Source organism: Schistocerca americana, chromosome 2 (genome assembly GCF_021461395.2).
Source record: "Schistocerca americana isolate TAMUIC-IGC-003095 chromosome 2, iqSchAmer2.1, whole genome shotgun sequence".
In the NCBI taxonomy this organism is placed as follows: domain Eukaryota; kingdom Metazoa; phylum Arthropoda; class Insecta; order Orthoptera; family Acrididae; genus Schistocerca; species Schistocerca americana.
Window position 1 is genome coordinate 385,386,075 of NC_060120.1, and position 26,643 is coordinate 385,412,717.

Consider the following 26,643-nt stretch of genomic DNA (forward strand, 5'->3'; position numbering starts at 1 on the left):
CACATACAATGCACTTAATTTTCTGCTCTTATGAACTCTTGCAGGATGTTTTTTCAGTAATCTCCGTCTTGTGTAGTACCTTATTTTCCATCTTTAGTTCTCAGGTCTTCAAATATTGTCTGGTGCAGTCCCCAACAATCAGTCTTTCCTTCTCATCCCATCTGGTAAGTCTCCCCTGACCTGGGATTCTGGGCAACTTTTATGTAACCTCACCAGACCTTTCCTTTACTCTTTTTCTTCTCGTCCACCCCTTCTGCCAGAAAGAGCCACTGGCTCCTAAGGCTTGCAAAGGTGAATACACTTATGTGTATTTTCTCCTGTTACAGATTTCCAATTACATTTTTAAAAACTGATTATTTTCATAAAAATCATTTGCAGTTTTCTTGTACTGTTTGCAGAAATGTAAATTAACTATGTTACACTATCCATGCAGCAGTGATGATTTGGTTGGGAAAGCACAAATTCTGACACAGGAGCTGAGAAATAGCACGCCAAAATTAGAAGTTTGATATCAGCATGGAGGAAACTACAAAATCATGCTGCAAGTTTGTCAGGCATAAGCAAAATGGCCAGATTTTGTTTAACAAAATAAATTTTTGATATTCTGACTTCTAATGGATTAAGTATCATTACCACTGAAGAAGAAAAAGTTTTTGATCGACGAAAGGTTGAAAAGACAGCCAAGGTTCATGCACCAAATCAGTTACCTGCTGCTTGAGAAACAAAACAAGGACATCTTATTGGGCAGGGTAGCTAGGAAGAGGCTAGAGCAAAATGAATGTGAAATTCAACAAATCACTAAATTATTTATTTTTTAATTAATAACATAAATGTTATACATAAATACATTCAAAAATAAGAGAAAAACTCAACTCATTCAGTGCGGTCTTCTATTCACATTTTGGTATTTTAAGATCTTTCTAATATTTTTTCTCAGGCTGATTTACCAAATTGGTGTCATCTTCCAGAAGTGCAAAGTCAGAGTTACTTGATTTTGAGAAAGCTCCAGGAACACCAGCTGATAAAGTAGTCTCAAAAATAACATCCCCACAAGTAAAAAGAAAAGAGAACAGGATGTCAAACAGCAATGACTCCCAAGTACCTTTCCATGTTCCAAGGACTATCCATCATGCAAGCTGGATGGTAAAAACCATTTATTGCTTCAAAATGTTTGTGTTCCATGATGAATACGAATTATCACCCCATGAAAAGATTGCAGTTTGTATTTTCCTTGTCATTGTGCATGTTGAAGAGTGATTCTTCGCCCCTTCTGCAACCAAAGAGCAATTGTGGATTTCAGTGTTCTTTTGAAGGTCCACTTGTGACATCTTTCATGTGGCTTCACACAAACTAAAAAAATCATTTACGACACCTGTCTCCTGATCTATCACCTTAAAAAAAAAAAAGGTCAATGCGTTAAATCATGGAAATATTAAAATAAAAAACAATCAGATAACATAAATCATCAGTAATAGGATTAAACAATTTGTTTCCAATAAAATGACAGTTTTTGTCAGACTGGACCTGAGTGAGAAGTTTCAAGACAGCTCCTTCATAGTGGCATGAAAAATGAAGATTTCGTCACTGCTTTAGAAGTACTGAATAAACTGAATGTTGAAAATGATACAGCAGAAAGAGGCATCATCAAACTCATGAAGAACTACAATAAATTATTTATGACAAAAAAGGGAGAAACAAAAGCAGTGTGTTCTCCAGTTTATAGCAAGAGTATCACCATAAGTTAAATGGCATAGAAAGAGATATTATCAAAGAACATGGGTTTATTAACAGAAATGTGATTTTCTCATCATACTTGCCTCACTTACAGGGTAATGTTATAAATTCAATTATTGCACTTAATACTACAAATTCAATAATTAAACTGAAAGTAATTGGTTAATCTGCTACTTCAATGTAATAAGTTGTAAGATTAAAAAAGTAAATCAGCTATATCATTTTTGTCTTCCAAATGTAGAGACCTAGGAGCATGGCTTTCCCATTTCTAGAAGAGCCCAAATTACCAAAAATAATATTTTTTATACTATGTAACCACATTAGTGTGTAGTACAACGGGGAAAGGAGAAAAAAAATCGAACTTGGAAAATAATAGTCACCCCACTGTGAACCTCTAGTAACTACACCAAATACACAGCAAAAGCTGTGTCAGTAACCTGAAATATGTTTGCATTTGACTTGGAAGATGTATTTAACACAACTTTGGTTATGTAAAACATTCGTGGTTTTCTTGCTGTGTCAAATCCTGAATTGACATGGCAAGAAAACCTAGAAATTTTACGCATCAGTGTCGCCGCGAAAGGCTTTGTTCTCACAACTTTACTTGTTGCGCCCAACCCCGATAATGTGATATGAACACATACCTATCATACTTGCACTTCCACAGTTCTGAAGTGACATTCATAATAACGGGACACATTTAATCATTCCTCAAGCATTTTACTTAGTCCTGTCCCTTAACAAGAACATTTGCTACTTTTGCTTGCAGTCTTTTTCGAGAAAAATTGATCAGGTATTATTCCTTCTCTTATTTACACAGAACACCAACTCTTCAATGCTCAGGTTTTATTTTACAACTCACTTTTTTTTTAACTTATTAATAACAACAAATGTTAGGGACGTATCTGAAGATGTGAATAATTCTACACTTTGTTAGTGACGTATGCAAATCACCAGTGTTCGCAGTTCTCTCTCAAAAATGGTGCATCCAAGTCAATAAAGTGACCACATTTTTCATACATTTACTGCAATACACACCAAGTACCTGCTTCGATTGTAATCTAATGGGAACACAACTACAAACTGCTAAAAAGTATTAGAACAAATCCCAGTTTAGGTTACTCCAGAAGCAAACACAGTGCATAACGTTCCACTGAATAAAGAACTTCTCAGTAGGAAAGTATACGCATAAACAGTATGCAAGTTTATATTTTGCTTTGCATCCACAGTATTTCTCCATATTAAGAAGGATAAGTTCATTACAAAACTGCAGTGTCTTCCCTGGGGCATATGTGAAATGTCTGAAGGTCTGTAATTTCTTTTGATTATCTATCGATATGCACTATATGAATAAAAATAAGTCTCTCTTATCGGCTCCACCCTGGTAGAGGTCTTCCAATCTGATGTTTTGCTAGTGTATCCACCAATTTTATTAGTTATTTTCCCAAAAAACTTCTCCTTTGGTCTCATAAGACTGGATGGACTGAATTCCAGTCTTCATTGTGGAATAAAATTTTGAGGGTAGGAGAAATTGAACCCAAGAACCACAAATCACTAGACAGCAATTCTAACCATTAGCCTAAGGAGACATTAAAACCAATGAGATAGTTCATGTTGGATCATCAGGTAAGGGATCAGTCTCAAAAGAAATTACATTTCCCCACAGACTGTATGGTGTTGTACACCTTCCAGTAAATTGTCTGTATACTGTTCACTGCAAACACAATGGACGACTTTTTGTGATTAAGTCTGTGCCCCATTATACGAAAAAGCTATGCTGCTGCTGTACTCAGTGTAGCATAAAACCATGATATAAGAAGTGTGCCTGTCTTCAAGATTGCCAGGGTAAATGCTTTACGAGAAGCATTGTGAAGTTTTGGAGGCAGAGTGTCTCTTTTGCCATCTCTCCTAAATTTTTACTTTCTATGTATCCTTAATGTTGTTTTAGTTGGAACTGTACACAATGATGTCTACAGAAATTATACAGAGGGGAAAAAAAATGGCTGCAATAGGCAGGATAACCATTCGATTGTTGCACTACTAAATACAATGCTTGGAAGTTATTGTGCAAGAGATTACTGCAATCAATCCTTAAAATACAAAAAACTAGTTGCATATTCCTCTGTAAATCAAGCTACTGACAAAGCTTTAAGTGAAATTGAGACTTGCAAATATTAAACCCCAGAGTCTTGACACCTGTAAAATCCAGGAGGTGCAGTTCTATAAATTTATCACCATATTTAATATTCTGTCATGGGGAATAGAAGCAGCACAATCTTGCATAAAAATTTGGCTGTACAGAATGGATATAATTATTACACAAGTTCAAAAATTAGTGAGAGAAGTTACCTGTTGATATTTGTGTACTGAAGCTTGCACTGTTTATCAGTGAACTACGTTTGACCAACTCTCTCTGGCAACTTCTCTTCATCTCTCCTCACACACTCACATCGGATGTGATTGTCAATGCGAAGCACGCAAGACTTGGTAACTGTTGCGGCTGTTGGAACACTCTGAAATGACCTGCTGTATCGCATAGAATATGGCTTTCCTCATCATGATTTATTACCACAGTGCTCTCCAGCTGTAGTTCTTTTTTACGAACTAAGAAGTGCATAAAATAGCTGCATTAATTCTGATAGTGATCTTCAAAAAAGGGGGAGTCAGCCAGTGACACAGATTGCAGGCTTGCAATTCATTGGTCCACATTCCCCGTCACATTCGCAAAATCAAACAAATAATCTCTCTCAAGTGGAGAGGGAAAAATGTCGTCGAATTTTTTAGTGCCTTTTGAACTGTCAGTACCCACATGCACAACTGCTACCTTTCACTTTGTAGCTCTTGACTGTCAGTTACAGTTCACACGGCAGCATTGTCTTAGTTCTATCTTACACAATTTATACAAATACCTAAAGACTGTACCCATAAATATCACTATTTTACATTTAACTATAACAAATAATACCAAAAGTGATGCATTTGCAAGAGATCCTCAATGTACCAGTGCTTTGAAGCAGCTTTCCTCCTTTGAACTGAGTAAAAATCCGACTTAACAGTTTCTTCCTTTAACACTTTGCAATGAAGTGGAATATGAAATTCCATGTAATGTCACTAAACTCGGCCAGCTCATTGTCCATGAATGCTTTCACATCCCATGAAAGGGCACCTTAGTTAGATACTGTCCCTCCACCTCCACACCATCCTACCCTCTTTCTTCTCTGAAGAAGATAATAGTTCCAAAAGCTGGACTACTTTTTGCACTTTCACACGTGTATTGGCAGTACTGGAATTCTGTCTTCTGAAGGTAAGTAATGTCCAGCCATTCGGTCTCCTTATAATTTTAGTATTCCTCAAGTGAGATGTCCTTTCGATATATTCATTTTTGTGTGAGGTAATGTATTTATCTCAGTATAAAATGACCCTGACAACCCATAATCGAGCCTTTGCCATTGATTCATTGTCTATCCTTTGATAATATATGGAGAAATACACAAAAAGAAATTATTTTCATTAATTTCTAACTTCACTGCCTTTTTTGCTTAGTTAGCCTGTCTGTGGTATCACTATTTTAAATCATCATCATCATCATCATCATCATCATCTTAGCAAGACATGTGAAACTTACATCTTTGTTGTCACACACATTTGGCTATTTCTTCCGAATATGTTGTAGTTACAGTGTGACCTGAGAACACAGCTGTTTGGTGATTTTTCTCCCTCTCCCTCCCCCCCCCCCCCCCCCCCCCCCCCCCCCCCCCCCCCCCCCCCCCGTTGACTTCAGCAGCAATAGTTTAATCTGTGAATATAAGACAACCCTGTATTTTTTAAATGGCTAATTTGGGGAAAAATCTCATCTTATAATCAGGTAAATACAGTAGTCGAAGATTCTTGACAGTTACACAGTTTTCCTCAGGGGATATATCCTCATTTTCCATGCATGCTGCAACACTGTTGTCCTAAGAAAATAATTACTTACTCATTTCTTCAAAGGCAGGCAATTGCAATGCCAAAATCTGCATCAATCTTTCGTAAATTTTAAGTGTACATAAAGCACTGTTATAGTCACTGTTGCTTCACAGAGTATGTCCTGACACAATGTACATCAAGCAATACACACAAAGACAAGCACTTTGAGGCAAACAAATCATAAAAGAGAAACTTGTGGAAATCTGGAATGAATCTAAGTATGCAGTTACTGAGAGGAGCAGCCACAATAAATTGTTATTTAACACTTCACAATTTTCTGCCTGTCTTATTTGCACTTAAGATTCAGGACAGTTTTAAATAATTATTAGCACAACAGTAGTTACACTGAAAGAATCTGCAGTAATTCCATGTTATTCGGTCACCATCATTTTTTGTTGCATCATTAATACGAGGGTTGAATGAAAAGAAATGCCTCTACCTTCGTTAATTGGGTTTGGATGGGAATATTTTAATACATCACATGCAGAAATAATCCTTAGACTGTGATCGTTATTACCAATATTCACTTTTCCACATAATCACCAGCCAATTGGATACACTTCTGCCAATGATGAACAAATTTTCTGAAGCCGTCACAGAAGAAGTCGACGCTCAGTTTCCACAACCACAGTCTCGCAGTTCTCTCAACGTCTTCATCAGAAGCATAATAATGTCCCCGCAGATCATCTTTTATTATCGGGAATAGATGGAAGTCAGATAGTGCTAAATCTGGACTGTATGGAGGATGCCATAAGGTGGTGAGATTCAGTCTCTGAATTTCTGCTGTGGTGGCACGTAAAGTATGTGGTTTGGCTTTGTCATGCTGCTCGAAAACATTTCCCTTTCTTTTCGGGCCCTTGTTAGCCATCATTTCAGAGTTCGCAGCGTTGTGATGTAACACTCAAATTATTATTGTTCCACGATCAAGGAAATCAACATTGATAACACCATCTCCGTCCCAGGACACTGTGGCCATGATTTTTCCAGCTGAAGGCTGCGTCTTTAATTTCTTTTTCTGGTGCGAGACTTTGTGTCTATATTCCACAGACTGACGTTTCGTCTCCAGATTGTAATCGTGTACCCACATTTCGTCTGCTGTGACAATTGGATGGAGAAAAGTATCACCTTCATTCTCGTAACATCTGTGCGCTTTCATTTCACAAGTCAGCATCCGGGCTACCCATCGTGCAAAGATCTTACGATTGCCAAGCAAAGCAAAAATGTGACCCCACACGTTCTTGTGAAAAGCCAAATGTGCTTGCAATTTCTCTCCGAGTGATACGATCGTCCTGAATCAATCTGTCAACATTTTGCTTGTAAAACTCTGTGGTTGCTGTCACAGGATGTCCAACTCTGTCACGCAAGTCAGATGTTCCCACCTCAACTTTTTCGCCCAATGACACACAGTACTCTCATCATCACAATCACCTTCTGCTGTCAAGAATTCAGTGACTGTACGTTTCTTAAATCGCATTGACCGATTATCTGCGCAGGGTTCCATACTTTACACTGTTAACAACACAACTGTTCAATGCTAAGGCTTCCCGCCAACTGGAACTGTAGAGAAGAGGCTACGGAACAATGCTGCCAACTGTTGAAGAATTACAAAGTTGGAGGCATTACTTTTCAGTCAATCCTCGTATTTATGCAATTTAACCAGTTTTTTCTGTACAGATGGCTCTACAAAAAATAATAATATCCATAACGCAAACGGGAATACCCAAATATAATTATTTGTACACCAAGCTGCTAACTGGGTATGGTTTTAATTTGAGTCTGAAAGGTATAGTATTGTTTCCAAAACCAGAAAAAGCTGGAGCAAGTGTGCACATGCACATGCCCACACACTCATACACACTTTAAACTACAGTTAAATCTCAAGAATTTTTTAATATTCATTCTTCAGAATACAGGTAGACAACAAGACTGAAATGGCACACGTGGTAAACGAAAGGAAAGTTAGTCCAATGTCATCAAGCAGTCTCCTGCACCCTATTTTCACATGCTGTTCCACAACAGCACTTCTTGTTAGAAAAATAAGAAGTGTGTTTTTATGCAACATTTTAATGTAATGAAGGATAGGTGATCCATGCTGCGACAAACTACAATGGTAAAACACCTGTACGAAGTCCTCAAATTCCCTACATGAGTACACCTATTATTTAACTTTAAATAAATTATTAACAAAATACAATAAAATTGAGGTTAACAGTTGTAGCTTCATATGTAGTGGCCTATCAAGTTGGCTGCCCTTTCTTAGAGTGAGAATGTTAAGTAATTCAGATAAACTGGACTAGAAGAGGAACCCAAGCACAAGTATAAGCATTGTATTACTCGATGCCTTTTACTGGTATAGAGGCAGTTTGTCCCCCTACCCCTCACCCTCTCACTACCTCACTGCTAACCTATCTCTTTTTGTCAGCAACAAATGATGCTTGAGTACTGCAACCCTGACTTCTCATTTTGATTCACTTTTTTTTGTCTCTACGAGCTTCTTAAGAGTTTTTGCCTTCATGGAACAATTATTCATGTTTCCCATTTATTCAACTCTAATTTGACAGAACTTCATATTCAGCACCTACTTACATATTTTTACTAAAATGGTACCATACCCAAGCACTACATTGTTCACCCGGAAGTGCTTCTTGTTCAGTTGAGCGTATTTCATGGAAGTTTCTGGGACCTGTTTACTGCAATTGTTATGATTGTACTAAAAACTAATACAGATCTTTACATCATATATGAACAAAACATGTACAGATTTATTTCATTTTACAATGAACTTTTTACATAATTAATTTCATACAGTCAATAATATACAGGGCATACATACTCTTATAATGGCTTAGTTCTTCCACACAATAAATACACTGTACAAAATGGAAGCTACTATTTATTAATGGTATAAAAAGTATTAATGTTATAAAATACACTATGCTCAAACCACTTCGTATACCCCATGTGTTCTTTTCACGAACACAGCCCGAGAAAAATATTCATTTGGTATGCCCCCTCCCACATTTCTAATTCATGGCCCTAGTAAATGCACTGTGGAAACTGATTCCAAATTAGCATTGACCCCAGGAACTTGGCATACCTGTCCCACTTACAGTCATACATGTACAAAAAGATATACCATCACCTACAATGAATACTTACATTTATTGAAATGCACAATTATACTAGAATTATGTCTATACCCTTATCCTATTTGTCATGAATTAAAATTAGCTTTACACAACAATGAAAAATTACTACATTCAGCCCACAATACTCATTTAGAACTGCTCTGGTTAAACCATAAAACATTACTGTGAGAAATCTGAATCAGAAATAAAAACATAAGCCATAAAATATAACGGTTTCAACAGAAAAAGCAAAGCAAAGATTGTCAATAAATCATCATAAAATTTTATACTCCATGAAACCACATTTATGTGTATTTTTACAACTGGACAATTTATGAGTCTATAATCTGAAATTTCCATGAGTAAAGGTACTATATTCACAGGAGCAAAGTTTTTCAATTACTAACATGGCTCTACAGTTGAAACTACTGCACATTGAGTAAGCTGCAAAATATATACTACCATAGCTAAGATCTATCAAAATTGGAAATACTGCCATTTGTAAATACTACTTAATGATTTAATGGTCTGATGAATACATTTCCTCACTGTGATTCCCAGAAAGCTACACATCAATATTTACTACAAAGCAAAACAATTTATAACAAAAATGCTTAAATATTTCTAATAGGAGCTGAACTGACTACACAAAGAAAGTAACAGTTCTAAATGCAGGGAGTTCTAAAGACTTGGATTAAAATTGCACACGTACAACATGGTGAGCCATTAAATATTTTGTGACTCACTTAAAAAAAAGTGTTTAAACAATTCAGAACTACCACAAGTGATGTCTTCGTTCATGGTAATTGTCACATGAATGCATCCAAAAAAAAATCACATCTCTCCCAGAGAAACATGAAATAAAGCAGTAAGTTTCTTTCTCCTCCTCCATTTTCCTTGAAACCCTATCATACGAAGTGTCCTCAGTCACTGAAAATCATGACAACACGAGAGAGATTCAGCTGTCAGAAGATAATTCTTTTTATACATATTTATAAAGTCAAATAAATACGAGACTTCCATAGCAGTCAATTCTAGCTGGCTGAAACTTCCTGCTTTTGTGGGGCAATTGGCTCTGCCAGTGTTCCCTCAATGCATTTCCACAAGCCATACGGTCTTGCCAACAGTTGTCTGCCACAAACGTAAAGTTCCATCCTCAGAACCAGAAGCATACAGCTCACCATCAGGGGAGAACCTCACACAGTGAACTGGTCCAAAGTGACCTTTGAAGGATTCTAAATGAAAAACATAGTTGTTAAAATATAATATCACTGCTTTAAAACACACAAATATTTAAACACAGAAAAACGGTCCAATCATTAAATGGGGAACATACTCTAAATAACCATAATCTTCTATATGAAATGCTATACAAAACATAAATAAAAGATGAAAATGAACTTGTGAAGTAACAGCAAGTTTTCAGAAGTACTACACACTTGTTGTAAACAGTAATAAATGTTGCTTATACTTCTGTGAGATGTGTGAAAGTAATTACAGATGATTGTAACTGTAAGCAGATTTTTTGATTAGTATTTTACATGACTAGTACGTCCGATGATTACAAATTATCTGGGAGGTCATACAGAACAAATCGAAGGTCGCAACACAACATACCTTTGGAACAAGCAAAGACTACAATTATTTTGTAATACTGAGGAAAAGTTAAAGAACAGTATAAAAATATGAACTCAGGAAGGTTCTAAAATGGCTTTTATCAGGTAAAGATTAAACAATATACAGATGTAGCATTTTCGCCTGATAGTCCCTGGAAAGGTACAGCATTTAAACACACAGAATTTGAGGTCCAGGCAATGCGCAAACAATGACAGCTGCAGATGTTTATCATCAAGACTGAAATTCATAGGGATGAGGCAATGAGTGGAACAATACTTTCTATGTGGATTAAGTTGTTCACAAATACAGATATGCGATCGTGAAAAGTGCCTGTGGAATTTAGTGTAAGTGCCTTACGAGGCAACTAGGGATAGCTGTTTGCTTACTTTCTCGCTGAGATCATAAATTAAAAGACACAGTAAGCTGGCTGGAATGCTCCCAGAGGAATACGGATATCAAAGGAAAGGGAACCTGACACTGTCAGCTCCCACTTTTTTCCACTCTGCTGCACAAAGCACTGTGTCTGCCAATTCTCAAGCAGGAAACTTTTCTGACACAAAAATTTCATCTGAACAACATAATTCTGGACCTAATTAAAATTGACAACAGGTTTTTGACACAGAGATACTATTGAGATCTCTACCACATGTAAATTTCAGTATTTTATGCAATTTTTATAGGAGATAGAGACAAAGTGATTTTCTACCAACACAGGGAGTGGAGTACCATGGTATCTGCCTGCAGAAATTGTAATAGCAATGTTGCAACTTTGTACATTAACGTCACATGCTAACTAATTTAAATAGAACTAGAAAGTTGGGCACAAAACTAATAATAGAAAGCAAGATGAAATTTTATACATTTTTTAATTATTATTTTCTATTCTTTCTCTTTAACAAATTTATACTGATGTCTAAAATACATACAAATACATGCTACAAAAGTGTCTCCATGTGCAACTGCAAAATACCATGGTAGAAAACAGAGGGAAGTTAAAAAAGTGTAACTGTCTGGTTTAGGAATTTTTGAACAGTCTTTCATCAAGAGAAAATAAATGGGTAAAAAAATTGTATAATGAGTGCAGATTATGGGAAGACCTGGAGAGGAACTGAACCAACCCATGTGAGGTAATGTTGAGGAAGAGTCAAAAGTAACAGTGAACTAACTTTTCAAATCTTGACTGTCACACCAAGACTGTTTCTAACTTCTTCCTTGCTCTTTATGTCTCTCTGTGAAATCTTTTATTAGAACAGGGGATATACTTATAGGATACTACACTAATGCATTGAAGCCTCAAATTTTGCACTCTACTGTACAGCAACAGGCAGAATTTGTTGCACAGCAGAAGTTCGAATATGTAAAACAAATAACTGAGAATAATGGGTGTACTAAGCATACAGGGTTGAATATTTTGACACAAGATACAATAAAATTTATGAAATTGTTATAGCAAGAGAAAAATTGTGACTTGAAATGAGTAGAAAGTATTACAACTATGATTTTCTCCCAACTGAGTCACTACTCAATGTAATCCATTTCAAACACAACTTAATGCCATGCAAGGTGAATTCAGATCGTGAAGCCAATAAGTAGACGATTGTTTTTGAGTGCCAGTAATAGTATACGCAGATTCTGCGCTAACACATCAACGCCTCTGGCATGTGCTTCCATCTCTTGAGATTTGGGTACTTCTAGAGTGACATACTGTTCACGTCTTTTGTCAGAGATGGTGAAGGGCTTTGAAGAATAGCTGAACATAACAGATAGTATCTTGAAAAGAGAGAAAAGTAAAACAAAGGTAATTAAATGTAATCAAATTACTTCAAGCAATACTGAGGGAATCAGATCAGGAAATGAAATACCAAACGAAGAAGATGAGTTCTATTTGGGTGACAAAATAACTGATGATGGCTGAAGTAAAGAGGATTTAAAATGCAGACTCTCACGAGCAAGAAAAGAATTTCTGTAAGAAGAGTAATTTCTGAACATCTAATATAAATTTAAGTGTTAGGAAATCTGTTACGAAGATATTTGTCTGGAGTGTAGGGAAGTGAAGTGTGGTCAATAAGTAGTATACCACAACTTTGATAAAAGATGGGATCACTTGATAGGACTCATTCTGAGGCATAAAGGAATAGTCAGCTTGGTGCAGAGGGAAGTGTGGCGGGTAAAAATTGCAGAGACGGTCCTAGCCATGAATACAGTGAGCAGTTGATGATGACAATAACTTCATTTCAGGCATCATACGTAAGACAAAGTGAGAAGTAAAGATGGATTAAAGGAGAGAAATTAAAGGTTAAATGAATACTGCAATCAAGAAACAGCATGCAATGAGAAAATGAGACAAGGAAGAACAATTAAAAGAGAGAAAGGGAGGGAGACAAAATGAAGATAAGAAAGTAATCTGAATGAGAACATGTTCTCAAATGTTTTTTCTGTGGTACTAGCTCATTCTATTTGACGTTTTCATCGCCACTGTCTCCCCTGGCTCTCCATTGAGATAGGCCTGTTCCCTCTAATTACCTACCACCCGCTCTCCAACCTTTCTCAACCAATTCCTCTTTCCTCCCTAAGGAAAGAACATGCAAGTTCTACAAGTTACGATCAGTAGTATATGGAATTTCACTGCCTAAAAATAAATATTGGTGAGCCACTTTTGTCTCCTTGTAACAATAAACAGATATTAAAAACAACAACAAACATGCATAGAAAATAATGTTTTTTCTTTACACATCCAATACTGATACTTACCAATTTCAGTTCCTGTAGTGTAATCAAATTTATACATTTTCAAGTCTTCTCCACCACAAACAAATATAGTCTTATCAGGATGCAACGATGCAGAATTTACTTGTGTAGGGACGGTGAATTCTCTTATCTTCTCCAAGCTGAAAATGTTTTACAATTAAGGTTTATTTGTGCAGGTGTAAAAAAAAAAAAAAAAACCCACACACACACACACACACACACACACACACACACACACACTCTTCAGGAGAGAAAGGGATGTGAAGGGAGGAGGGAGGGAGGGGGGGGGGGGGGGGGGAGAGAGAGAGAGAGAGAGAGAGAGAGAGAGAGAGAGAGAGAGAGAGAGAGCAATATGTTATGACTAGAGGCCTATTCAGCTGTTATTTTTCATGCTTTGAAGTATAAAAATATGTGATTTTTTACTGCAATACAAAATTTGTGTAAAGCTAATCTGAGAGAACAACCTCCACCCCACTACACCCCCACCCCACCCCACACTTCCCCTCAACCCAACCACAATCTCAATTTTGTGACACTATTTTCAGTCCATTTCTAGGCCCTCTCTGCCCTCTTCTTTTTCTTCTAATCATCTCCCTCCCCTACCCCCTAACATACATGATTGTGCATATAAAACTGTGTACTTAAACTAGAAAAAAAAGCAGTATCTAAAAAGTTAGGCAATTCCCAGTGCTGTAGTATTTACCATACGCCAACTATAGGCCAATGGTTACCCTTCTTCACTCTATCGTTTCCACACTGGAATTCCTGTGATTGTAATATTTGTCCTGTCCGTGTTCTCTTACTAGCCATAAGAGGTGGTTGTCCAATTTGGTTTTCTCTTGTTACTGTATTTACCTCTAAACACCTCTTCTGGACATCTCCATACACAATCAATTTTCAACTTGTTCTTATCAATGTTATGTTGTCTTGGGAAAAGTGAGAATATTGTGTCAATTATTTCATAAACCCAACTAATATCCAAAAAGTTTGTCTTCTTGGCCTCGAGTTCATTGCTTGCAGATCAAAGAAATGGAGAATTTGAAGCATCCAATATTCACTTCACACACAGACATTTAGAATAATTCCACAAGTTTCAATTTCACCATGCCCCTCTCACAAGTGGACCTTCCGGTCTCGGAAATTCAGTTGAGGATGAGACTTTGCAGGTTGGTAGTATACCTCAAGAGCGTCCACTCACGTGTCTTAAAGCGAACTAGCTAGAAAAATCCAAGGAAAACGACTCTAAAGTTTCAAGCATAACATACACGCTGCTCATATACAGTCGGAAGTAGAATTCTAGCATACAAGTGAAGTATGCTCAGTCAGAAGTATGCTAAAAAGTCATATGGCCAATCCGGGTTCGATTCTACCTGCAAGCTCAATTTCATTTTGTTTTCTTAATTGTTTTAAAAATTATAACAATATTGAAATAAAGTTAATTTTGTTTATGAGATGGCTGTCACTGGTTACTTAAAATGTGAATTACACTTATCAACACTTTCTTTTTAAAAATTGAGTAATTTCAAATGCATTTTCAATGGAGGTAAATTAAAGAATTAATTACTATCATTACAACATTATTACAAAATTAGGCAATATTAGAAGTTGTAGAAAGGTTATAAATATTCATTGTAAATTCAAGGACCCAGTGTCTTTGTGGAAGAGCAGAGTATAGCTGTTGCCCTATTGTATATACGAACAGGCAGACGGTCAGGAAGTGTCAAGGCCCGCACCAAACTAATCGAGCAATGGGCCTTACCTGACACAGTACCAGTGCATTCGTGACTTTTGCAGAAGGTTTTTAGTGTCCCATCGACATCAAGGTTATTAGAGACAGAGCACAAGCTCGGATTAGGGAAAGATGGGGAAGGAAATCTGCCGTGCCCTTTCCAAGTGACTGTACCGGCATCTGCCTGCAGCGACTTAGGGAAGTCATGGAAACCTGAATCAGGATGGCCAGATGTGGGTTTGAACAGTCATCCTCCCAAATGCGAGTCTGGTGTGCTAATCACTGCACCACCTCGCTCGTTGACTTTCACAGAGATTGGAGGAGTCTGTACTGTGAAATATTACTGGAATTTTTACAATATTGTGAAGTGTCAAAGGTGATGTTAAAAGATTCGACCGTTTATTATTAAAGCTTGCTTGCTGCAAATAATGTGACTGCATCGGAATCTGTGAATGTGAACCTTTGGGAATGTATGAAGACCACAGCTCATTGGATGAATATGAACCAGAAGAAAATAAGGCAAGAGAAGTACATTGTCTTTCTTTGAATTACAAAATTAACATTGCTCACATCACAAAGGCTCACCACACGTGGGGGAAAAAAAAGGATGAAGGGATGTAGTTTGTAAGGGAGGAGGAATATTTGTCCCAATAGGAATAAGCAATATAAAAAAAAGGAGGCAATCAATTTGGTAGGTACGCACCAATCAGTTTATGGACGTACGATCGTTTTGTTGAAGCCTGAGAGTATTATCAACAAGTGAATATGTGGTATTTACAACAGTTGGCTTTAGCAGCAGCACAGCAGTTTACAGATTTTGAATTTAAAGCTTCCGATTCTGAATTTAAAGCTGGGTTCATAGATTCAAAAATAAGCACAGAATTCGTCAGCAAAAAGTGACAAGGTTTGTTTCAAGAAAAGAAACAGCTTCGATCAGAGAAACCTTGGCTGCTGCAGACACTTTTTGAACCCAGATGTTAAAATTAGTTTTGAATTTCAACTGAGATTTTGTTATCAACACCGACTAGACAGGTATTTATTGCAGGGTTTTTAAAAATTAATTTTGTTCTCTATTTTTACGATTCTTTGACAAAATTCTTCAATTTCAGTTGTTTTTTCTTTCCAGGATGTCAGTGCACAACAGGACTCTGGCTGTCAGAGAAAGCAAAACTATTTTTCATCAAAAGACACAACACAAAGTGAGGCACCTCGGTACCGTTCAATGTGCTGTCTGGAAACATCCTAGGGAGGGAGGGAGGGAGGGTGTGTGTGTGTGTGTGTGTGTGTGTGTGTGTGTGTGTGTGTGTGTGTGTGTGTGTGTAAGCGCGCGCGTGTGCGGACTTACAAGAAGCAACCTATAACTTTTGTTCCCAAGTAAAATAAACAACACAATTACAAAAACGTTGTAATAACGTCTTCCAAAACTGGGAAGCTAACGACAGAACTGCATACTGACTTTCTCAAACGGTGTTTGAAGTCTTATGCGGATAAAAAACAGTTTCTGTTAATTATTGACTCCTGGGTGGACAAGCAAAGCCTGAATTATATGACAAAATCTTTCAGGATGATGAGAAATCACCAACATGTAAACTTGAAGTGATTCCTCTGAAATATACCCCACTTGTTCACCCATGTGACGTCTATTTTTATAGACAAGTAAAAAGATCTAATAAAGCATATACAAAAATACCTGATATGCTTCCAGACATTCTGATGACAGAAATTTTCAGGAATGTCAATAAAGTATGTTTTACTACAGATCTTTTAAAAAAACCTTGTTCCTATAAACATCTTCCTTCATAAATTGTGCAAGATGCCCAAATGTTTATGTTTTCAATGTTTTTATGACAATCATCACTGTGGTGCATGCACATAAAATACAAAATTGACAAATGACCGTGATACTGTAGAAAATTCAATATAACAAATTCCACCCAGAATTTTGTGACAGTGGTAACTGATTTATCTCCACTAAAAATGCATTTGAAATTATTCAGCTTTTTAAAAAGAAAATACTTACAGTGTAATTCACATTTTAAGTAGCTGCGACAGCCATTTCATAAACAAAATAAAATTATTTATGATTTAATTGATAATATGTCAGGCCATTAATGTTATTTTACAGTTGTTACAATTTTTAGAACAATTTAAAAAACCTAAATTGAGCCTTACCAGCAGTAAGGTAGGATCGAACCCAGATCAGCCACATGACAGTCTAGCACACTACTGAACTTATCTGCTGCCTTGCTACTTATGACCCATATATGACATAGGTAGGAGCTATGTTTAAAACTTTAGAGCCTTTTTTTCTGGAATTTTTCTGGATAATGTGCTTTAAGACTTCTATGAGTGGACAATCTTGAAATATACTACTAACCTGTGAAGTCTAATCCAGAACTGAATTTCCAAGACCGAAAGGTCCCCTTGTCAGTTTATATTTGTTACATTTGTACACATTTCCAAACTTTTTAAACGGCTTTATATATTCCTGGCAACATTATATAAGTGTATTCATTCTTGGAACCTAATGCAACATTTCTGTTTTGTTAGTACACTATCCAAGGGATGAAAAGAGAATCTTCAAACACTGTTCTTCACTGGTTATGTTGCTGGCATTCAATATCCTTACTTGAGTGCATTTTCTACCTGGCCTACATTCCTATTGTATTTTCTTCATACTTTGGTTAATTTGGTGACTCTCTCCTACATGACACTACTGTTAAAAATAAACTTTTAGTTTTTTACACAATGTTTTATGGTAGTATTTAATTTTTTGCAACTCTGTGTATTCAAACACAGTGTAATAGATAATTATTTTGGGCTACTGGTAGCAATTTCCGGAAAAACAGTACTGAAGACTCAACAGCAAGAACATTACAAGGAAATGTACAACTCACCAATAATATATATTTAGTGTTAAACACTACAATGAACAGCTGGGGTACAAATCACACCTTTTCCTCTGCACGTAACATTCAATGAACCTCTGAAAAAAAAACTGCTCTCCAATGACGTCATGAATCACAGTTCTGGAGTCAGACTACAAAAATCTTCAATAGCACAGCCCGAAATGTTTGCATTATGAGAAAAGTTTACTGTGTTTACTTCTTTAATGTTCTTTTAGAACACTATCATCAAAATTACTCATATCATGAAATTAAAAAAGTATTTAACAAAATTCTGTTAGAAATAAAACTCACCTGTTTGCATCCCAAAAGCTTACTATATTCCCATGGGTCACAGTAATCGTTGTACCATCTCGTGACACCTCCAGACTACTGGGAATGGCTGAGAATTCAAGTTTCTGTACTTCCTACCAACATAGAGAAAACAGGATTGAAATATTGGAACTATATAACAATTTATCTAACGGAGCACCTTAAAAAAGCTGAAGTACACAAAAAATAGTACACACTTTCCACACACTCTTTCGAAGCATATTTCACTACAAAAAGTTATATGATCACTGTAGTGTACACAGACTCATGGCATTAAATAACTTATCAATGACCAGCTCATGACTGGATACTGCCAAATCCCCCAAGTGCTGTAACATTTGTAACAGCAAAGCATTTCATCCTATACAAGTTATAATGCTTTCTGAAAGTTTATTTAAGTAACAATAACTAGATTCTAAGCCAAAAAATAGTAGTTATGCACCTACTTAGAGAAATCATATTAATTCTAAAATGAAAACTGCTAACATACGTATGGTTATCAAGGATTAATGTCTTCAAACAAAGTTTTATTAACTACTGTTAAGACCATTTATACGGGTTGACGAGTTAAACTGTTTCAAGACGTCATATTAAATCCTGGCCTTGTCCAGGTGTACACAACACCTTGGGAAGACTTCGATCTCTCTTGTAAAACAAATTAAACTTCATGCTCATTACAGTTTTGCAATAATTTTTAAACATGCACTTCAACTTAATGTCCTCCTTGTGATATACACTTGCATGTTGCATGAAGGAAGAAGCATTTCATAAATGGTTTGATTTGGCCCACCCCACATATGTAAGCTATATTAGCATTAAATACATTTATGCCCAAACTAGCATGGAAGCTCTTCATTCACCCAGGTCTCATACTAGGACTTTAGTGAATACGGCAATAATGCTGCCACATGATCTCCTTATTCTGCAGATGGATGTCTATAGGTATTTCACAATTGGTGTTCCCAGCCACATGGATGCTGGTAAGACAGTACTACTTTCTACTACTGCAAATTCTCACTAGCTCTAACCATGGACCATGTGGGAGGCACTCAAGAACCCTCCATCCACTCTAGAATTTGAAATGGCACAGAAAACCTAATGTGAAATTTCTGCCATTGTGTCCACGAAACTCCGCCATGGCCTAAATCTCAATGGATAATAAACATTTTCAAATGCTAATCATCAAAATCAGTTTTCACTTTTTCTTAAAATCTTTTGCTTCCTGTGCAGAGTACTACTCCTGGTGTGAATTTTATGCTTCATGCCTACCTGAATGAAAGAGTATGTCCAATTTTCACCCTTTTTGTTAATGGCATAACTGGTGACCTTTCCATCCTAACAATAACTGCCATCATGTTTGCAAGGCCAAATGATATGTACAACAGCTCTGCATCAGCTATTTTTGTCTATAATTCTATTTTAACTAGGATTAGGCAAAAGCAACATGAAGTTCTGAAGGCCATGTGACAAATGTTTGTTTCAACATGTACATTTTTACACCCTGTCATAAAGAACGCAAGGTTTTGCCACCTACAAGAGAATCATTTTCCCAAAAAAATATAGTACAATTCAGTGAATAATCATGTTGTATAGCAGTGAATCTTCCCAATTCTTCACTTCTTCTGAAGCAGTATTGTGCGTAACCTACAACAATGACCTAACACCGGCAGACTTACGACAAGGCTATCAAATACCCAACAACAAGTAGGTAGTACGCAAAAATGACTATGCTTCATTATTCCAACAGATTGATGTGTACGTGTCCTTATCATCACTTTAGGTTGCCAGCAACAAGATGATTCGTGTTATTAGTGTCCTGAAGCAGGGATAAGAACATGTCCAGTTATTCACATAATAGCCACAGGCCTCCGGCGCAATTTTATGTTGCCGGCGCAACTAAACGACCAGAATACTAAATAGGTCTACACGACATGATTTTTCAGCTTTGTTTCACATCATAAATCAGTCGTCATAAAATTTTAATCATCGCTTTGAAAAACCATTAACATATTCATTTATTTATTTTTCATAGGCATGTATCTGCATTCCTACTACACATTTAAAACCCCTTGCCACAATACCGCAACATGCTACTAAGGAAGACAAAACAAAATCGTGCAGCTCACTGATAAAGTGAAGTACTGTATGATCATTCTTTGTTGGTGACAGCAAATGTGGTGTAGATGTGTCAGGCCAATCTAGTTTACTTCTTTAGCCATCTAGCTTGACCTAAAACAGCTGCAATATTCCCACTACCACCAAAAACAAATTACCATACAATACTCCATCAATGGCCCACACTATTTTCTTTTGCCACCACTAGCAATGTGTTAAGAGTACTGTGGCACAGGGATTTCAATGTGTATTAGGAAAGCACATATGTACTCACAAACAAACTACATTTTAAATTTCAAGTAAGAAATACAATCACTTGAGAAAGAAGCTACTCAGAAGAAAAGGCTCTCCTTCAAATTTAAGATAACAATCACCTGTCCAGATGTTCGGTCCCAAACTCTCAGAGAGCGATCGTCAGCACAGCTCACAAGATGAGAGTCATTCCTGAAGAACAACACATGCCTGATTCCCGAAGTGTGTCCAGCAAATGTGGAAGGGCCTGTCAAGCAGATAACCTATGAAAAATAACTCTGAATTTCTGTAAGGACCAAATTATATGTTGAACATTTATTCCTTTCATGCTTTGAGAAACTCACATGAATATAAATATACCATAATAACAAATTAAGGAACATTATGTTAATGGATTGTTGTGAATACACTATGTCACATTCAAACAAAATAAACTGTACATAATATAACTTTTAGCATTTTCTAGTCAAGACCAGAATCACAGGCAATGAAACTGATGAAAGGATCATTTATTCATGCTGGCAATAGGAACACTACAGCCCCAACTGACGGACGTGTACAAAGTGCAGTCCAAGTTCTCGAACTAAAGCAATAAGAAATTCAAAAGCAAAAGAGTTTTGTTGTTTATTTACTCAAAATGTGGTTGATATGACACGATACATTGTTCAGCACACCTTTTCGATCTCATCGCTGCCTCACAGAAGTCTTCTTTCAAAATTGCCTCGAGCTTACTGCTCACGGTCATCTAGATCACCTCTATCAAATTGACTCCTGAATTTTTTTTAGGTTCATAAGAGATTTGGGTAAAGGAAGTGTTCCAGAGATGACATATCTGTGTGGATGATACAATCCCAATACTATGTAGCAAGGAAATAAACACTACAGGCAAAGAAATCTGCATTAAGGAACACTACAATCTTCACCTCAATTTTTAAAAGCATAGTGTAAGATACCACTTTGTCCTCTTTCTATACATTTCCACCACTCAGAATGTTGGTTTTTTTTTTTGGGGGGGGGGATTAGAAAAACGATAAATTCAGATCTTGAAAAAATATGTTAATTTTATCTGTAATTATTCTGCTACATGTATTGTACAATGCACGAGCGAGATGTGGTGATATCAGAGCACCCACATGGGAGAAAATTTACCACAGATGTTGCTGGGAGACAGGGATCACAACGAAAAGCTCCAGCAACTCTCACTGAAGGCGGCTATAGTTATAGTAACTGTAATGAAATAAAAGACAGTTTTTTGTAAAAAATGTTTAAGTTCTGTGCAGGAAACCAGAGCCAGGCTTGGGAATTCAGTGATGTATAATAGTGCCTCCATCTATGTTAATAAACATGTAAATATTAAAGGGAGCACATTTTAATTCTCAGCTTAAACATGGTGTTTGAACAAGGTTGACAGAATATTGGATACTATCATACTGGGAGATATTATATGATAAATAGGTGGCAAAGCCTGAATAGGAAGAATTGTTATAAAGAGAGGATAAGAACACAGCAGTCAGTCACAATCCCATTTTTTTATTATTATTCTTGCGTATTGAAATTTCAGCTATAAATAGGCAACTTATCTGCTAAAATATATTTCATACGAAGTTGCATCTGTCAACTATATCCTACTTACAATACTTGCAACTTCAGTAACCACTTGGTTGAAATAGGACACACCCTCCCCTTTCTGACGTCCGGTTCAAATGGCTCTGAGCACTATGGGACTTAACTACTGAGGTCATCAGTCCCTTAGAACTTAGAACTACTTAAACCTAACTAACCTAAGGACATCACACACATCCATGCCCGAGGCACGATTCAAACCTGCGACCGTAGCAGTCACGTGGTTCCAGAATGTAGTGCCTAGAACCGCTCGGTCAACCTGGCCGGCTGATGTCCGGTATCAGGTAGCTGTACAAAGCTGAAAAGGGTAATTTCATGGATATCCTGGAGGAGATTGAGATATACTGCCATCTGAGGTCATCTGGCGTTCACCTGCTCAATGAGCAAGTGCTGGTGAAAAGCAGCCAGTTTTGGAAATTCTTAATGGCCTCCTGCTTCTGGGCAGGGGATGCCATGACACAGGAATGTGAACATGAAGTGTATTGTGTTGATTCCATTTTGTTAGTACTGAACTGTGCTACATTGGCTGTATCATCAAACAAGTAAATTCAACTACTAGCCTTAAGGGCTAAGTATAAGGAAATTTGTTAAGGCTTTCGTGGCCACTTGTTGACAAACTGCCTATTGGCTTCTGTCTCGGGTTCTTCGGTCGACGTTCATCTAATGATCTTTCTGACGTTTCGCCAGCACATGTGGCTGGCATTGTCAAAGCTTCACCCTCCATGGCCGGTGGTGAACTGGAGCCGAGCTCGCGGCCACAGACTATATGTACCTGGCGCGCCAACGTCCGAGGGCTTCTCTGCGGTCATTTCCGGTGCGGTTCTCCTCTTGCTACCTGCGACGGTCGTTTGCTGCAGTACGGGAAGCCAGGATCCGTTTACCTTACGGCTTTCCTCTTTCTTGTTCAAACTGTTCACGTGTTTTTGTATTTCTACAGCTTCTCTGAACAAGCGCGTGTGATAGTGCTTCTCTACAGCCAGAACTTCCGTGTCGGCGAATTTTATTACGTGGTCGGTCTCATTCAGTGCGTGCTCTGCCACGGCCGATTTCTCCACCTGCCCCAACCTGCAATTTCGCTTATGCTCTTTGATCCTGGTGTTAATGGATCGTCCAGTCATTCCGACATAAACTTTTCCGCATGTGCATGGTATATGGTATATTCCTGACATTGCAAGTGGGTCTCTTTTCTCCTTCGCCGATCTAAGACACTCTTTGATCTTCCTTGTCGGTTTGAAAATCGTCTTTACGCCATGTTTGCGCAATATACGGCCGATTCTGTCCGTCACTCTGGGAATGTATGGCAGAAAGGCCGTACCCAAAGGCCGTACCCGACATTTCTTTTTCTGGTTCCTTACTTCGCCGAGTGTTTGACTCTGTTACACTTCTAATATAATTTGTGGAGTACCCATTGCTCCTCAGGACAGTTTCCAGGTGTTGGATTTCTCGTTTGAGGTGTTACGGCTCAAATATTCGTCCTGCTGTCGTTACGAGCATACTAATCATGCCTCTTTTCTGGGTCGGGTGGTGGTTTGACAGTTTGTGCAGGTATCAGTCTGTGTGTGTCAGTTTTCGATACACGCTGTGTCCCAGGTTTTCACCGTCCCTTGTGACCAGCACATCTAGAAATGGCAGTTTCTTGTCCTTTTCTACTTCCATGGTAAATATTATGTTGGCATGGAGGCTGTTCAAGTGTCTTAGGAAGTCACCGAGCTGTTCTTCACCGTGGCTCCACACCACGAAAGTATCATCGACGTACCTGTACCACACCTTATGTTTGCAAGTCGCCGAGTCCAGTGCCTGTGCTTCGAATTGTTCCATGAAGAAGTTGGCCACCACTGGACTGAGAGGACTACCCATGGCGACGCATTCCAGGGGTTCGTAGAAATCGCCATTCCACGTGAAATAGCTCGTGGTGAGACATGCATGGAAGAGCTTTCTGATGTCTTGCGGGAAAATGGAACCGATGTGCTCCAGAGCGTCATTGAGTGGCACTTTCGTAAATAACAAAACAACATCAAAGCTGACCAGGATGTTGTTTGGTGCAAGTTTGTTTTTTCAGCTTCTCAATGAAATGTCCTGAGTCCTTAATGTATGTGTGTCTTCCCCACGTGTGGCTGGAGCAGAGAGGCCAAATGTTTTGCCAGTTTATATGTCGGTGAGCCAGGAGCGCTAACGATCGGTCTCAGTGGAACGTTGTTCTTATGGATTTTGGGTAATCCATACAACCGAGGTTGTAGGGCTTCTGTGTTGCGCCGAGCAAAACCACCAGCTTGCAACCTGAAGAAAGAAGAGGTACAAGCCATTAAGAATCTCTACGCCGACAAGAGTATATTGCTACTACCTGCCGATAAGGGTAATGCGACCGTCGTAATGAAGACCGAAGATTATGAGCAAAAGCTCCGAGACCTATTAGATCCGACGACGTACCGAAAACTAAGCGCAGATACGACGCAGTGTATCACACGGAATACGAATCGATTAATCAAGGCGTCTACTCTGCCGGTGGACATACAGAGAAACCTGCGCAACACAGAAGCCTTACCACCTCGGCTGTATGGATTACCCAAGATCCATAACAACAACGTTCCACTGAGACCGATCGTTAGCGCTCCTGGCTCACCGACATATAAACTGGCAAAACATTTGGCCTCTCTGCTCCAGCCACACGTGGGGAAGACCGACACATACATTAAGGACTCAGGACATTTCATTGAGAAGCTGAAAAAACAAACTTGCACCAAACGACATCCTGGTCAGCTTTGATGTTGTTTTGTTATTTACGAAAGTGCCACTCAGTGACGCTCTGGAGCACATCGGTTCCATTTTCCCGCAAGACATCAGAAAGCTCTTCCATGCATGTCTCACCACGAGCTATTTCACATGGAATGGCGATTTCTACGAACCCCTGGAATGCGTCGCCATGGGTAGTCCTCTCAGTCCAGTGGTGGCCAACTTCTTCATGGAACAATTCGAAGCACAGGCACTGGACTCGGCGACTTGCAAACCTAAGGTGTGGTACAGGTACGTCGATGATACTTTCGTGGTGTGGAGCCATGGTGAAGAACAGCTCGGTGACTTCCTAAGACACTTGAACACCCTCCATGCCAACATAACATTTACCATGGAAGTAGAAGAGGACAAGAAACTGCCATTTCTAGATGTGCTGGTCACAAGGGACGGCGAAAACCTGGGACACAGCGTGTATCGAAAACCGACATACACCTGCACAAACTGTCAAACCACCACCCGAGCCAGAAAAGAGGCACGATTAGTACGCTCGTAACAAGAGCAGGACGAATATGTGAGCCGCAACACCTCAAACGAGAAATGCAACACCTGGAAACTGTCCTGAGGAGCAATGGGTACTTTACAAATTATATTAGAAGTGTAACAGAGTCAAACACTCGGCGAAGTAAGGAACCAGAAAAAGAAATGTCAGGTACGGCCTGTCTGCCATACATTCCCAGAGTGACGGACAGAATCGGCCTATATTGCGCAAACATGGTGTAAAGACGATTTTCAAACCGACAAGGAAGATCAAAGAGTGTCTTAGATCGGCGAAGGAGAAAAGAGACCCACTTGCAATGTCAGGAATATACCATATACCATGCACATGCGGAAAAGTTTATGTCGGAATGACTGGACGATCCATTAACACCAGGATCAAAGAGCATAAGCGACATTGCAGGTTGGTGCAGGTGGAGAAATCGGCCGTGGCAGAGCACGCACTGAATGAGACCGACCACGTAATAAAATTCGCCGACACGGAAGTTCTGGCTGTAGAGAAGCACTATCACACGCGCTTGTTCAGAGAAGCTGTAGAAATACAAAAACAGGCGAACAGTTTGAACAGGAAAGAGGAATGCCTTAAGGTAAACGGATCATGGCTTCCCGTACTGCAGCGAACGACCATCGCAGGTAGCAAGAGGAGAACCACACCGGAAATGACCGCAGAGAAGCCCTCGGACATTGGCATGCCAGGTACACAGTCTGCGGCCGCGAGCTCGGCAATGGAGGGTGAAGCTTCGAAAATGCCAGCCACTCGCGCTGGTGAAACGTCAGAAAGATCATTAGATGAACGTCGGCCGAAGAACCCAAGACAGAAGCCAATAGGCAGTTTGTTATAAGGAAATTTGTTATAATGTTCTTTGCAAGCATTGTGCCACAATTGAAATTACAACATACGTTATGTAAGAAATTTACGTCAATAGAGGGCCTTAGTGCAGTAACACCCTGAATTAACAAACCCTCTTTTAAGGAAATCATCAGTCTTGATAAAATGCCCATAAGAACAATGTTATTCCTCCCGGCTTTTAAGGGACTCTGCTGTACATGAAACGTTTGCAAACTGAAATCCAGTTTTTACGCAAATCGTAACATATTTACATATTTGAGTGTCTTTCTAATTTCCTTCCATTTCATTTCACTTTTTTTTTTAATGCAGTAAATGGTAATTGGTTCAACTGTTCTACACGTACGTAGATTGTAGCCAATAACTTGACTTCCTTGTAAC

At 38.3% G+C, this 26,643-nt stretch overlaps 1 protein-coding gene across 1 annotated transcript in view; it reads right to left on the reverse strand.

The window, feature by feature from the left end:
* Window positions 1-8,440: 8,440 nt before the first annotated feature.
* Window positions 8,441-26,643, reverse strand: part of LOC124596197 (serine-threonine kinase receptor-associated protein-like) — an 84,911-nt gene continuing 66,708 nt past the window's right edge. Inside the window, 5 exon segments of the mRNA XM_047135243.1 lie at window positions 8,441-9,940; window positions 9,942-10,063; window positions 13,197-13,333; window positions 18,123-18,235; window positions 20,630-20,754. Of these exon segments, the coding sequence (XP_046991199.1) occupies window positions 9,863-9,940; window positions 9,942-10,063; window positions 13,197-13,333; window positions 18,123-18,235; window positions 20,630-20,754 (575 nt within the window). The 3' untranslated portion in view covers window positions 8,441-9,862.